The sequence below is a fragment of the Chrysemys picta genome, chromosome 4 (genome assembly GCF_011386835.1).
Source record: "Chrysemys picta bellii isolate R12L10 chromosome 4, ASM1138683v2, whole genome shotgun sequence".
Classification (NCBI taxonomy): domain Eukaryota; kingdom Metazoa; phylum Chordata; order Testudines; family Emydidae; genus Chrysemys; species Chrysemys picta.
Window position 1 is genome coordinate 33,740,188 of NC_088794.1, and position 15,599 is coordinate 33,755,786.

Here is a 15,599-nt window from a genome sequence, read left to right on the forward strand (position 1 = left end):
AAGAAGGAAAAGTGGCCCCTGTAAAGAAGGATTATTATCCCATTGTGTATGTGGGAAATTAAGGCACAGAGACTAAAGTGACTTGCCCATGGCAGAACCAGGAATTGCACCCAGCTCTCCTGGGTCGTAGCCCAGTGCCTTAAACAATATGCAGCCCTTCTTGAAAATTGCTCGGTTTGTTTAAATAAGAGCTTTGCTCCTTCCTGTACCATCTTCTCTTAGTTCGTGATCCCATCCTGTTGAATCTTTCCTGGCAACCCACTGTTGCCAATGGAGAATTGTGACTTCACTGCAAGACTGAGCAGAAGATGTGCACGTCTTTGTGTGAGGACCTGGCAAGAGCCAGCCCCAACGCAGTCAGCAGCATTAGCTCTCTGATATCAGTTCAGCAGTGCCTGCGCCTTGTTTGTAGCTGGCAGCTCTTTGTGAGGCAATCAGAGGTATTGCCCTCTCTCCATCTGAGGCCTCTTCTCCTGCCTCCCCAGTGACCCCAGTCAGAGACATGAGAGGCTCTCAATACTGTGCTTCCCACCAAGGAGGCGTTATGTTACTAGGTAACCTGCAGTGAGTTGGCCTCTCTCTGAAGCCTGTGTGTGGTGGGTTGGAGCACGTGGGAACTGCAGTTAATTTTAATTTAACTGTTTCAGCTTCCTCCACCGCAGCTGTTGGACCCTGGCCGGGAGAGCTTTGGGAAGATGGAGAACCGGAGGGGAGAGCTCCTGGATGCCCTCTGGGAGGAAGAGGAAGAGGATGGGGTGGCTGCCAGTGCCTCCTCCAGCCTCCGCCTGAGCGAAGCAGGGGACGTGCAGGTGGAGATGCTGGAAAAGGCCAGGGAGCTCTTTCAGTTGTGTGACAAGGAGGAGAAGGGCTTCATCACCAAGCTGGACATGCAGGTAAGGAGAAGAATCCCTCCTGCTCTGCTTCCGGGCAGGAAGCTATGGAACCAGGTGTGCCAGAAGGCTGCACTCAAGGGGGACTGCTTTACCACACACTGCTGGGTGCTCTTGGTCAGGCCACGTATAACCTCTGTTGTCTCATGGCCCCTCTCAGGTGGACTGCACCAGTAGCCCACTGGAAAACAGAGAGAACTGAAGCAGAGTGATTTTTTTTTTTTAAACAACATTTTGATGGAAATTTCTAATTTTGGGGTGGAGAAGGAGGAAAGTTGTCAGAATTTTCCCAAAAACTCACCCCCTTTACCATCACCACTACCCCGGCCTACTCTAGAGTGCGGGGCGGGGGAAGGGGATTTATTTTACAAAAATATTGTCCCACCTCCCCACCATGGCCCCCATAACAGGCCACATTGCATGATTTTTCTCACCTTGGTTGTACCTATAATGTCTGTGGATGGTCTCTCTCCTTTAAAAACGACTAACTCCAGGACTGAATTATGATTGTGATCTGGAGAGAGGCATCTCTCTGCTGTCTATTTTGAGTTAAAATCTTGGGGTTTTACAGCTGTATCAAAAGCAGGATAATTCCCTTTAGTGTACATATCGGGACGGTCACACTGGGATTCTGTTCTGTCCCAGCTCTTTCTGAACAATTAAGATTACCGGCATATACTATGTTTAATAAACAAGAGTTGTTGAGTCATTTTGTATTGGGTTGTGCAATGCTTAGTTTCATGTGCTTTTAAGAAGAGGTTTTATTAAACTTAAGCCAGAGCTGTATGTTTAACAAGCACTATTAGGATCTCTGCTGTGGTTTTCGCTATGTGTATTATGGTAACTCCGAGGAGGCCCAGCTGAGATCATGGCCCATTGTGCTGGGAGCTGAACATACACATAGTAAGAGATTAGTCCCTGCCCTGAAGAGTTAATCTTCTTTCTCCCACCCTTTGTCTATTTAGATTTATATCATTCTCCTTTTACAAATGGGGAACTGAGGCACAAAGATGAAAGAAATGACTTGCCCAAGGCCACACAAGACGTTTGTGGCAGAGCAGGGAGTTCAACCCAGATCATCTTCTGAATCCCACTTCCCATGACCATGTGTCCTCTTTGATAGGAGTAGCATGGGTGAGGGCGCTGGTACCCATAATACCACATTGTTATGCCATAAGCAGTACTTCTAACTGGCCACAAAGAGCTGTTGATGCTCTGAGAGAGCCATAGCCAGCCCTCTTCAGTCAGAATGACAGGAAAAACCCAGTAGATAGGACAACTAAAAACATAACAGGTGGTACTGGAAGAAGTTGGGGATAAGGGCCAATCCTGGAAGAAACCTGTAGAAAGCAAAATGTCCTCTGCACAGTCCTGCCCATTAATCCAGTTCCCTGTGCTGATGGGATTCCAAATTACTTCATACTGGCTCAGTGGCATTGCCTTAACAGTTGTAGCATCTCACTCCCAGTAGGGTGGGTGTGAGGGCACTGATCCAAGCCCACTGAGAGTCATTGGAAAGACTTGAGTTGGGCTGTAGGTGGGTCCAGAGTTTGGTATTTATTTTGTTCCTCCTCCTGTTTGTCCAGCGGCTGCAGAGCGAACTGCCCCTGACCCCAGAACAGCTGGAGGCTGTCTTTGAAAGCCTGGAGCAGGACAATAATGGGTATCTGACACCTGTCGAGTTCAGCATGGGACTAGGTAAGAGCAGCAGATACACGTGGGTAATGCAGTGTGTATGTGTTGAAACATATATAGGAGAGAGGGAACAGAGCTCATTGGCTCTAAATATTCACCTGCCAACTGCCTGCAACCAGTTAGCCCAACCCTCCTTGTTTCTTCTCCACCCTATACGAATATTAACCTTACTCGTGTGTGTGTATATATCATAACCCTGAGATGTCTCCCAACCCTCCTAAGCATTCCTGTCATTCCAGTCCTGTAGAACATTCCTTTTATCAGCTTCTGCAGTACTTCCGCATAACTGCTAGCCACATCTCTAAACCTCTCTGATAGGAGACAGTTGGTGGGGATAACTGGCCACATGCCATGCCTGGGCTTCTCTCTGGTGTTCACAGCAGGCAGAAAATCCCAGGTCAACCGGCTGCATAAGGAACATTATTTTATGAGGGGACAAAATCTGCACCTTGGAAATCAGCTCCATGCATAGATTTCAAGGCCAGAGGGGACCATTGTGATCATCTGATCTGACCATCTGTGTAACATAGGCCACAGGACTTCCCCACAATAATTCCTAGAGAGCATCTTTTAGACAAGCATCCAACCTTGATTTAAAAAAATGGCCAGTGTTGGCGAATCCGTCACCATTCTTGGTAAGTTGTTCCCATGGTTAATTACCCTCACTAGTAGAGATTTTTGCCTTTATGGATTTATATGATGCAGCACTTCAGCTGTCCTGTGTGCTGATGGAAGTGCTGTTGGTTTGATAATACAGTGAAGAGAAATGAAGCCCTGCTTTCCTGTTGGTTACAGTACTCTATTAGCCACTAGAAAATGCTGGTACTGTAAACAGGTCCACAGTAGCAGCTGCTGATGCAGCTCAAGACACAATTGATGAGGGAGAGGAATGTTTATAACAAAATGACCTCCATGACCTCCACTCCATTCCTCCAGCTGGTCATGAAGTCTTAGAAATACACTCTGTTGGCTTTGATTGTTTAAATAAGAGGCATCTCTGTGTGTGTTGGGTTGTGTGGCTAGGCTACATGGACAGTTTAATGTCTCTCTGGCTCAGAGCAGAGAGATAATGTATGAATCAGGGCCGAGATTTTCCAAAAGTGACTTGGAATTTGGGATACTTCAACTTGAGACAAAAACAACAAATAAATAAAAATAGTATGAAATAAAAGTACTAATAAATAAAAACAAAAAACAGCAAGAGGATCAAAACATGCTACTATAGCTAAACAATGGTGTAAAAGAGGCAGATAGGCTCAAAAAGACATCCTTTAAAAACAAAGTCAAATCCTGGTGAGAAAAATGGAAAGGAGCATAAACTCTAGCAAGTAAAGTATAATTAGGCAGGCCAGAAAAGAATTTGAAGAGCAACTAGCAAAAGAGACACAGACTAACAGCAAAAGCATTTTTTTTAAATACATCAAAAGGAGGAAGCCTTCCAAATAATTAATGGGCCACTGGACAATAGCAGTGCTAAAAGAGCACTTGGGGAAGAGAAGGCTGTTGTGGAGAAGCAAAATGAATTTTTTTGCATTGGTCTTCACTGTAGAGGATGTGAGGGAGATTCCCACATCTGAGCCATTCTTTTTAGGTCACAAATCTGAGGAACTGTCCCAGATTGAGAAGTCAGTAGATGAGGCTTGGAACAAATTGATAAATTAAATAATAATAAGTCAGCAGGACTAAATGGTATTCACCCAAGAGTTCTGAAGAAACTCAAATATGAAACTGCAGAACTATTAACTGTGGTATGTAACCTATTACTTAAATCAGCTTCTGTACCAGATGACTGGAGAATAGCTAATGTGACATGGATTTTTTTTTTTTTTTTTTAAAAGGCTCCAAAAGTGATCCTGGCAATTGCAGGCTGGTAAGCCTAATTTCAGTACCAGGCAAATTGATTTATCTGTTCTTTCAACCAGACATGTAGATGAACATGTTGGGGGAGAGTCAACACAGCTCTTGTAAAGGGAAATCATACCTCACCAATCTATTAGAATTCTTTGAGGGTACCATCAAGCATGTGGACAATGGTGATCCGGTTAATACAGTTTACTTGAACTTTCTGAAAGTCTTTGACAAGGTCCCACACCAAAGTCTCTTAAGTAAAGAAAGCAGTATTGGGATAAGAGGGAATGTCCTGTCATGGATCAGTAACTGCTGAAAAAAACAAGCAACAAAGGGTAGGGATAAATGATCAGTTTTCACATTGGAGAGAGATAAATAGGAGGGTCCCCAAGGATCTGTACTGGGACCTGTGCTGTTTAACATATTCATAAATGATCTGGAAAAGGGGGTAAACAGTGGGGTGACAATGTTTCCAGAGGATACAAACTTACTCAAGGTAGTTAAGACCAAAGCTGACTGAAGAGCTACAAAGGTATCTCACAAAACTGGCTGACTGAGCAACAAAATGGCAGATGAAATTGATAAATGCAAAGTAATGCACATTGGAAAACATAATCCCAATTATACATACAAAATGATGGGATCTAAATTAGTTGTTACCGCTGAAGGAAGAGATCTTGGTGTCACCGTGGTTAGTTTTCTGAAAACATCTGTTCAATATGCAGCAGCACCCAAAAAAGCTAGCAATATTCAGAACCGTTAGGACAGGGATAGATAAGACGGAAAAAAAAATCATAATGCCAGTATCTAAATCCATGGGACAACCACACTTTTAATACTGCATGTAGTTCTGGTCACCCCATCTCAGAAAAGATATATTAGAATTGGAGAAAGTACAGAGAAAGGCACCAAAAACGATTAGGGGTCTGGAACAGCTACTGTATGAGGAGAGATTAAAACAACTGGGACTGTTTAGTTTAGAAAAGAGATGACTAAAGGGGGATATGATAGATGTCTAAAAAAATCATGAATGGTATGGAGAAAGTGAATACGGAAGTGTTATTTACTCCTTCACATAATACAAGAACCAATCACCCAATGAAATTAATAGACAGCAGGTTTAAAACAAACAAAAGGAAGTACTTCTTCACACAACGCACAGTCAACTTGTGGAAATCGTTGCCAGTGGATGTTGTGAAGGCCAAAACTATAATGGGGTTCAAAAAAGAATTAGATAAGTTCATGGAGGATAGGTCCATCAATTGCTATTTGCCAAAATGGTCAGGGATGCAGCCCCATGCTCTGAGTGTCCCTAAGCCTTTGATTGCCAGAAGCTGGGACTGGATAACAGGGGATAGATCACTCACTAATTGCCCTGTTCTGGTCATTACCTCTGAAGCATTTGACACTGGCCACTGTCAGAAGACAGGATACTGGGCTAGGTGAACCATTGTCTGACCCAATGTGGCCATTCTTATGTTCTTATAAGATACTCTAAAGGTCCTGGTTTTAAGAGGGCGGATACTCAGTGCTTTCCCTTGTCTCAAGTTGGGCATCCAAAAATGGAGCACTCAGAATTGGTAACCACTTATGAAAATCTTGGCCCAAGTGTATGTGTTACCATCTCCTTAATCTAAAGGAGACCTTTCTCTCAAGACAAGATCATGTTGATTCTACGAGCCCACTTACGCCATCAAAATTAACACAGACAGTGAGCCTGATTTATTGCTCTGTTACTCTAGTTTTACTTGAGTCTGACCTATGGGGGGATGGATAGCTCAGTAGTTTAAGCTTTGGCCTGCTAAATCCAGGGTTGTGAGTTCAATCCCTGAGGGGGCCATTTAGGGAACTGGGGTAAAAATCTGTCTGGGGATTGGTCCTGCTTTGAGCAGAGGGTTGGACTACATGACCTCCTGATGTCCCTTCCAACCCTGATATTCTATGATTGAAACTGGAGTGGCTTGGTGGTTAATCAGGCCCTGCCTCTTTAAGAGGAATTCCGAATTCCCATTCAGGGGATTTTAAGAGACACCTCAAGGAATAGACCTGGACAGCAGGAAGAGCCTCTGATATAGAGTGTTTGGCACTAACCGAGCTGGGTTTTGGTTTATAAAAAACTGCAGAAACACACAAGTATATTTACAAATGTCTAACCTGACCTAGCTTCTGTGTGTCCTGGTACTTCCTGTATTCTGCGTCTTTCGATTTTAAGCTCTCTGGATCAGGGACTCTTTATATGAGTAACTGGCATGTGGCAAATGGTTGGCCAGATAACAATAATGGGAGATAAGCAGTGCTAGGTACTCTGCTCTCCAGCATTGCTCGTAGGTTTATGGGTTAATTTGATCAGGCAGGAATAGCAGCAGGCCTGCCTTCCATACCGGACTTGGCACTGTATGCTGGCATCAAGTCTGTAGGGTTACAGCAGTCACTTCAAGCGCAGAGAGTTAAACTGCTGCTACTACAGAAGGATACACTTTTATTATAGTGCAACTCACCTATTTCCTGGGCATGTTCCACATGTCAGAGAATGGCAACTGCCCAAACATGTTTATGGTCTTCCACTGATAAGAGAATTGAGACTGAAGTTTTCATAGTATGAATTGGCAGAGAGCGCTGACCAAGGCTATTAGGGGCAGGCTGAGAGGAATGACAGGATCTCATTCAAAATAAAACAAAACACCGTGCTTTACTGTAGTGTGTCTCATACAAATGACATACCAAAACACGGTCTGTAGGTAATGGAAAGGATGCAGTAGACATGTGGTCTGAGCATGCAGCTTGGAGCCAGGAAGGATCGAGTTAAGATTCTACTCTGCTATTGACTTGAGGCACAGAGGGGTTAGGTCAGAGGTGGGCAAACGACGGCCCGCAGGGACCATCCTGCCCAGCCCCCGAGCTAGTCCCAGTCCCTCCCCCGCAGCCTCAGCTCGCTCCGTCGCCAGAGCAAAGCTCTGGGCGGCGGGGCTGTGAGCTCCTGGGGCAGCGAGCTCCTGGGGCAGCGCAGCTACAGAGCCCATCCTGACCTGGTCTCTGTGCTGTGCGGTGGTGGTGGCGGTGGCAGCGGCATGGCCCAACTCCAGCCGGGCAGCGTGGCTGTAGCGCCGCCAGCCACCAGTGCTCCAGGCAGCACAGTAAGGGGGCACGGAGCAGGGGGGGTTGGATAGAGGGCAGGGGATTTCGGGAGGGTGGTCGGGGGCAGGGGTGTGGATAGGGGGCGGGGCGGTCAGAAGGCAGGGGAACAGCGGAGTTGAATGGGGGCAGAGGTCGCGGGGGGCAGTCAGGAGGGGGGGTTTGGATGGGGCAGCAGGGGGCAGTCAGGAAGGAGGGGGGGTTGGATGGGGTGGTAGGGATCCCGGGGGGGGGCATCAGGAATGAGAGGAGGGGTTGGATGAGGCAGCAGGGGTCCAGGGGCAGTTAGAGGACAGGGAATGGTGGGGGGGTGGATGGGGTAGGGGGTCCAGGGGGGCCCCCATCAGGGAACAGAGGGGGTTGCATGGGGCAGGAGTCCTGGGGGGGGGGCGCAGATAGGAGGTGGGGGCCGGGCCACAACCCCCTCCCCAACTGGTCCTCCATACAATTTACGAAACCCGATGCGTCCCTCAGGCCAAAAAGTTTACCCCAGAGTCATAACTATATTTCAGGGATTAGAACCCAGAAGTTCCTGGCTCAGGAAACTAGACACTGCCTCCCTGTGCCTCTGCTTGCTTATCTTTAAGTCCAGACTGGATGTCTTTTTAAAAGCTAGAATCATGGAAATGCAGGGCTGGAAGGGACCTAGAGAAGTCATCTAGTCCATCCCCCTGTGCTGAGGCAGGACCAAGTAAACCTACACCAGCCCTGAGCAGTGTTTGTCTAACCTGTTCTTAAAAACTTCCAATGATGGGGAATTCACAATCTCCTTGGAAGCCAATTCCCTGAGCTTTAACTTCCCTTATATCAAGAAGTGTTTCCTAATATCTAACCGAAATCTCCCTTGCTACAGAGAAAAATTGATCACCGTCCTCTTTATAATAGCACTTAACATATTTGAAGACTGTTATTAGGTTCCCCTCACCCCAGCCATCTTTTTGCAAGACTAAACATGTCCAGTTTTGACTTTTTTCATAAGTCAGGTTTTCTAAACTTTTTATCATTTTTGTTGTCCTGTGGACTTCCTCCAATTTGTCCACATCTTTCCTGAAGTGCAACGCCCGGAACTGGAAACAGTGTTCCAGCTGAGGCTTCACCAGTGCTGAATAGAGTGGAATAATCATCTTCTGTGTTTTACATACAACACTCCCATTAATACACCCCAGAATGATATTAGCCAACTGCATTACCTTGTTAACCCATAGTCAATCTTGATCCATTATAACCCCAAGATCCTTTTCAGCACCACCTGGCCAATTATTCCCCATTATGTTGCTGTGCATTTGATTTTTTCCTTCCTAAGTGAAGTACTTTGCATTTATCTTTACTGAATTTCATCTTGGTGAATTCAAACCAATTGTCAAGGTCTTGCCAAGGTGTCAAGGTTGTTTTGAATTCTAATTCTGTTCTCCAAAATGCTTGCAACCCCTCCTAGCTTGGTGTCATCTGCAAATTTTATAAGCATACTTTCCACTCTGGTATCCAAGTCATTATTGACTAGTACTGGACTCAGGACTGACTCCTGCGGGTCCCTTCTAGATATGCCATCCCAGTTTGACAGGGACCCATTGATGACTACTCTGAGTATGGTTTTTCAACCATTTGTGTATCCACCTTATATTAATTTAATCTAGACTGCGTTTCCCTAGTTTGCTTATGAGAATGTCATGTGGGATTGAGGGCTTGTCTTCATTATGGGGGTAAATTGACCTACGTTATTCACATAGCTGTAGTAGTGTAACATAACTGGAGTCGACGTAGCTTAGGTCAATTTACTGCAGTGTCTTCACTGCGCTGCATCGACAGGAGATGCTCTCCTGTCAACTTCCCTTACTCCTCTCGGGGAGGTGGAGTACCAGGTCAACTGGAGAGCGCTCTGCCGTTGATTTAGCAGGCCTTCACTAGACCCGCTAAATTGACACTTGCTGCATTGATTGCAGCAGCCTTGATCTGTGAAGACAAGCCTTGAGTCAAAAGGCTTACTAAAATCAAGGTATATCCTGTCTTCTGCTTCTCCCCCATCCACCAGGCCAGTAAAAGGAAATCAGGTTGGTTTGGCATGATTTGTTCTTGACAAATCCATGCTGACTATTCCTTACAACTTTATTATCCTCTAGGTGCTTATAAATTGAGTGTTTAATCATTTGTTCCAGTATCTTTGCAGGTACTGAAGTAACACTATAACTCCAACATAAGTGATGGGCTTGATGCAGGAATCACTGCGTGAGGTCTTCCAGCCTATGCTATACAAGAGGCCAGATTAGATTATCATAATGGTCCCTTTTGGCATTAAAATCTTGGGGTTTTTTTCTAGAGAGAGCTACTTGATGTATTCCTTTAGGAAGAATTTCCTCCCCACTCTTTTCCATCTCAACTCCCAATATTTGCCACCCTCCTAGTGTAGCGCTCTGGATGAACTGAGACCTGAGGAGGAGGGGGCCTTGTTCAGAGAGCTGTCCCCGTTTTGTTCAGCATAGTACTTGGGGAGATGAGCTAGGTGAGAGGAGAATTACTAATATTATGGTAGAACCCCTAGAGGTCCCAAGTGAGATCGGAGAGACTCTGTGCTAGGCACTGTATAAACACATAGCGAGAGACAGGCCCTGCCTCAAAGAGCTTTCAATCTAAACAGTCAAGGTAGACACAGGGCAGGAGAGAGGAAGGATTTTTATCTCCATTTTACAGACTGGGAAATGGAGGCACAGAACAATTCAGTGACTTGCCTGAGATCACATAAGGAGCTTGTGCCAAAGCTGGGACTTGAACCCCCAGCACCAGTCTACTGCCTTAAGTGCAGACCCATCCTTCCATTCTTATCATGCCTGAACTGTGGTGTAATGAACTGAACTCTAAACGCACATCAGCTGAAAGTCCTGAGTTCCTGAACCTCCAGTAGGGGGGTGCTTCAGCTCTGACTGGATACTGACTGATTTCGTCCCGTTGATAATGATACGGGAAGAGGCTCTCTGTTTGCTGTCTGAGGTCAGTGTTTAATAGGCACCATTGGATTTGGCCATATCTAATGAAGCTGGTTCAGGCTGCCCCTCAAAGAGCTTTTCTAGTGCTAAATATAATGTGACTTTCTGCTCCCTCTTCCCTCCTCCCCCTTCCTGCAGGGAAGTTCATAGGGATTGAGCTGTACCAAGGGTCTGGGAGCACAGATCACTTCAGACATGAGGAGACCTTTGAGTCAGGCTGGTCAGATGATTTGGACCAGACAGACGAAGAGGAGAAGCGATTTTATTCAATGATGGAGCAGCTCGGAGTAGCCCAGGTCTTTGAAGAGTAAGTCTCAAATCCTGTCCTGGTCTGATCTTACGGTGAAGCACAGATTGAGAGAAGTTGACCTGGCACTGCTGGTTATCTTCAAGAACATGCTTTCAAAAGTGTTGCCTTGGCATTTTGTATTCCAACCTTGTGTCAAGTTCATGTGCTGCATTAGAAATGCCAGGGAGTCTGGGATATCTAGCCTGAATACTCACCAGTGGCCTTTAATGCAGCACTTTCCCCAAAGAACTTTGCAGGTTATAGACTCATGTTTCAGCTATGAAATATCGCTGTCGTCAGGATGGCAACTAATTGGTGCACAGTACACAGCACAACCATGGGCATGGGGAGGATTTAGGCAAAGAGATGAGTTTTGTCTTTCCAAAAGAACCATGAAGTCTTCAACAGCCATGCAGAGGACCTTAGTCTTTAAGGTCTTATTTGTAGATCACTGCACAATGCACTGCCTGGAGCTTAACTGATCCATCTAAAAAGATGAGGGAGTAAATTGACCCTGTTGGGACTTGAATCTGAACACCCAGAGAACCTGGGTAATTCAGATCTGATGCATACGTCATTAGCCATCCCCTCAGATGGAGCATTCACCCCAGGGCAGATCATTCTTTTAAATAAACGGCTACACATTCCTCAGCCGGTAGGATTTTTTTCCCTCCTCATTTTCAGGATTCTCTTTTAAATATGAATAGGAGTGGGTTGGGCTGGGTCCTAGGCCAGGCTGCTGCTCCAAAGAGCAGGGCACAGTGGACATACATGCACAGCTCAAATGTGACTCGTATGATTGGATACATCATGAACCATGATAGGTAGAAAAAGCTGCCATACATCAGTCAAAAGCTGGAGTGTCCAACTTTCTAATGATGTAGATCAGTCTCTACCCTCGTTGGTTCATCTGAGATGTTCCTTGAAATTGTCACTGATCTACCAGCCCAGGCAAAAGTTTATTTGGCCCAGAGAAATAGTTTTTAAAATTAAACATTTGCCCTAAACCCCACCAGAACTGACCACCTTGCCTAAAAAATATAACTTCTTCACTAGACTAAGGTGGAATGGTCTTTGGTTACCATCCAAAGGAATTTAGATGTACCATGCAGCAAGCATCCCCATGGACAACCTTGCCTGATTTAAGAGAAGAGGTTATAAACAGGCAACGTTCCAAAAAGATAGTAAATGCCATAAAATGCTGGAGTGAATAAAATGATACTGGCTTCATTCCTATCTTATTTCTTTTGAAATCTGACAGCTTCTTTAAGACTAGACTTGTATATCTGTCTAAGCACCACTTAGTCACTTGCAACAGGGTAAATGTGTCCCCAGTATGTGAAATTGATAATATCATTGCTCCTTCTTCTGAGATCAGTGTTGCCCCTCTGCCTGGCAGTAGCAGAATTCCAAGGCCTTGCTGGGTGTTTTCCAGTGAAGGGGAAATCAGTGAGGTAGAGTCTGGGTATACCCAAAGTGTCACTTGTTTTATTTATGCACATATATCAATTCAGAAAGAGAGATCAAACAGCATGCAGGGAAATCCCTTCTTTTAAGACTCTCTGCCAACACCAATGACCAGTTCCCAGGGAGCAACTCTAACTCAAGAACTGACTCCAGTGAGATACCAAGGCAGAGAGCAAACTCTTGCTGCTCACAAAATTTCCTCTTTGGAGCCTTGCATAACAAAACTAACCATGTCACAAGCATTTCTTTTAAGACTAAAAACTTGCTCACACACTAAGAAAAAGAACTGGGAAACTGATCTGAAACAGCACTACCTGCTCACTTTTACCATAATGATATTACCATCCCAGTTAAACAGAGCCATTTACCTCTGTCCCCTGTGACAAAGTTCCTCCTCTATCTTGGTGGGTCCTGCGCTTATTGGCGGATTTTCTTGCCTCAGAGATTCACCATGTGGGTTGGGGAAGAGCCCAGAGACCTTCCCCTCTGGGAGAACCCACAGTCCAGGTCAATTGGGAGGTTTGGGGGGAACCCGGGCCCGCCCTCTACTCCGGGTTCCAGCCCAGGGCCCTGTGGACTGCAGTTGTCTATAGTGCCTCCTGTAACAGCTGCATGACAGCTACAACTCCCTGGGCTACTTCCCCATGGCCTCCTCCCAACACCTTCCTTATTCTCACCACAGGACCTTCCTCCTGGTGTCTGATAACACTTGGGCTCCTCAGTCCTCCAGTAGCACACCCTCTCACTCTCAGCTCCTTGCGCCTCTTGCTCCCAGCTCCTCACACTCACCCCACAAACTGGGGTGAGCTCCTTTTTAAAACCCAGGTGCCCTGATTAGCCTGCCTTAATTGATTCTAGAAGCTGCTTCTTAATTGGCTACAGGTGTCCTAATTATCCTGCCTGCCTGAACTGGTTCTAGCAGGTTCCTGATTACTCTAGTGCAGCCCCTGCTCTGGTCACTCACGGAACAGAAAACTACTCATCCAGTGACCAGTATATTTGCCCTCTACCAGACTCCTGTACCCCACTGGTCTGGGTCTGTCACACCTCCAAGAAATATCCCAGTAAAAGAGTTGTCCCAGTTAAATGGAATATTGTGCACGGTATTGTCCACTAGATGGAGTCTGTTCAGCAGAAACATATAGTGAAATTAATGTTAAGATTGAATTTGTGTCAGTCAAACTAGCATTTTAAAAAGATGAATTCAAAGCTGAGCTAGTTGAGAACTGTAGGGAAAAGGGGAAATCACAAAGTGTTGATATTTTTGTTTCAGAGAGTTCAAAATGGACATGTTTTGTTTACTAAAATCTGGGGTTTTGGTCAATTAAAAATATTGATAATCATATTTCAGGTCATGAAAAATGAAAAAAGTCAATGACAACATTTATGCAAAAAACTGTTGGAAAAAAAGACCATTTTTTTAGGAGAAAAATCTCTGAAAAATGTTGATCAGCTCAAATATAAAAGCTTTCGGGGGCAGGGGAGGTAACTTTTGGGGGAGGGATAGCTCAGTGGTTTGAGCATTGGCCTGCTAAATCCAGGGTTGTGAGTTCAATCCCCGAGGGGGCCATTTAGGGATCTGGGGCAAAAAATCTGTCTGGGGATTGGTCCTGCTTTGAACAGGGGGTTGGACTAGATGATCTCCTGAGGTTCTTTCCAACCCTGATATTCTATGATTCAATTAAATGTGTTCTGTAGGCACTTAGTGGGTTTGGTACACACATCCTGTTTGACTGTTCATGGGGTCTGTTCTTAAATCCCTTGGGTATTTTTGAACACTGCTCCCTTAATTTCCTGTTTTTTGTCATGAGACCTGGGTTCAATTCCCAGCTCTACTTTGCTGGGTGACTTTTGGCAAGTTTCTTCCCTACCCGTGCCTCAGTTTCTCCATCTGTAAAATGGGGAGAATGATACTGATCTGCTTTATGAAGTGCTTTTGGGTCCACTGATGAAAAGTGCTATAGAAGAGCTAGGTCTTATTATTTTAAAGTGAGAGTGCTAAGACTTAGTCTACGTTTTTTGGTCTGTTTTTGGGTACGTTTTCACTACCCGCCGTATTGGCGGGTAGCAATCGATTTATCTGGGATCGATATATCGCGTCTCGTTAAGACACGATATATCGATTCCCCGAACGCGCTCACTGTGGACTCCGGAACTCCACCAGAGCGAGCGGCGATAGCGCAGTCAATGGGGGAGCCGCAGCCATCGATCCCGCACCATCTGGACCCCAGGTAATTCAATCCAAGATACTTCGACTTCAGCTACGCTATTCATGTAGCTGAAGTTGCGTATCTTGGATCGATTTCCCCCCCCCACAGTGTAGACCAGCCCTTATTATTTGTACTGCATTAGGGCATCAGGCTTGGACCAGGACCCCATTGTGCCTAGGCACTGTACAAGCGCAGACCAAAAGGACAGTCCCTGCCCCAAAGACATTTTCTCCAGAAATAGGGCACAGAAGTAATTTCTGCCCCTCCCTACCTCTTACCCTATTGGTGAGCAACATTTCATAGAATCATAGAATATCAGAGTTGGAAGGGACCTCAGGAGGTCATCTAGTCCAACCCCCTGCTCAAAGCAGGACCAATCCCCAACTAAATCATCCCAGACAGGGCTTTGTCAAGCCTGACCTTAAAACCTCTAAGGAAGGAGATTCCACCACCTCCCTAGGTAACCCATTCCAGTGCTTCACCACCCGCCTAGTGAAAAAGTTTTTCCTAATTTCCAAAATAAACCTCCCCCACTTCAACTTGAGACCGTTACTTGAGACCATTTTAAGATGCCTGTTTCATTTTGAGAAGGGCTGTGGGTTTAGGAGGGATTATCCCATTCCCACAGGACTCTGGAGCCCTCTTCCATCTTTTCCCCATCATGCACAAAGAAACAGTAAGTGAAGATGTCTGGTTCTAGCGGTGAAAAATAATAATAAATCCTAGCTGTTATATTGTGCTTTTCATCAGTAGATCTCAAAGCGCTTTACAAAGGAAGTCAGCATCATTATTCCCCTTTTACAGATGAAGGATACTGAAATACAGAGGGTTGAAGAGACTTCCCCAAGGTCACCTAAGAGAGTGGCAGAGGCAGGAATAGAACCAGGTCTTCTGAGTCCCAATCCAGTGCTCTCTCTGCGAGTCCACACTGCTCTAAAGAGACACCACAGATTGAATTCTTGGGTCATTTTGAGAGGGGGTGTTTCATCTCAGGTTTTTGTTAAAAGTAGCGTAAAGGGACTGGAAGGCATGACTCCTACATCTGACACTAGCATGGCATGGGACTTTGTTCAAGGTACTTCACCTCCCC

At 45.5% G+C, this 15,599-nt stretch overlaps 1 protein-coding gene across 6 annotated transcripts in view; it reads left to right on the plus strand.

Moving 5' to 3' along the window:
- Positions 1–15,599, plus strand: part of CRACR2B (calcium release activated channel regulator 2B) — an 87,489-nt gene that overhangs the window by 40,274 nt on the left and 31,616 nt on the right. For all 6 annotated transcript variants that reach the window (XR_010600470.1, XM_042862162.2, XM_042862163.2 and 3 more), the window contains exons 2-4: positions 648–893; positions 2,477–2,588; positions 10,682–10,850. Coding sequence is in view for 5 of the 6 variants with exons in the window: in XM_065592008.1 (XP_065448080.1) it covers positions 648–893; positions 2,477–2,588; positions 10,682–10,850 (527 nt within the window). In the remaining variant the exon portion in view is untranslated. The remainder of the gene's footprint in view (positions 1–647; positions 894–2,476; positions 2,589–10,681; positions 10,851–15,599) is intronic.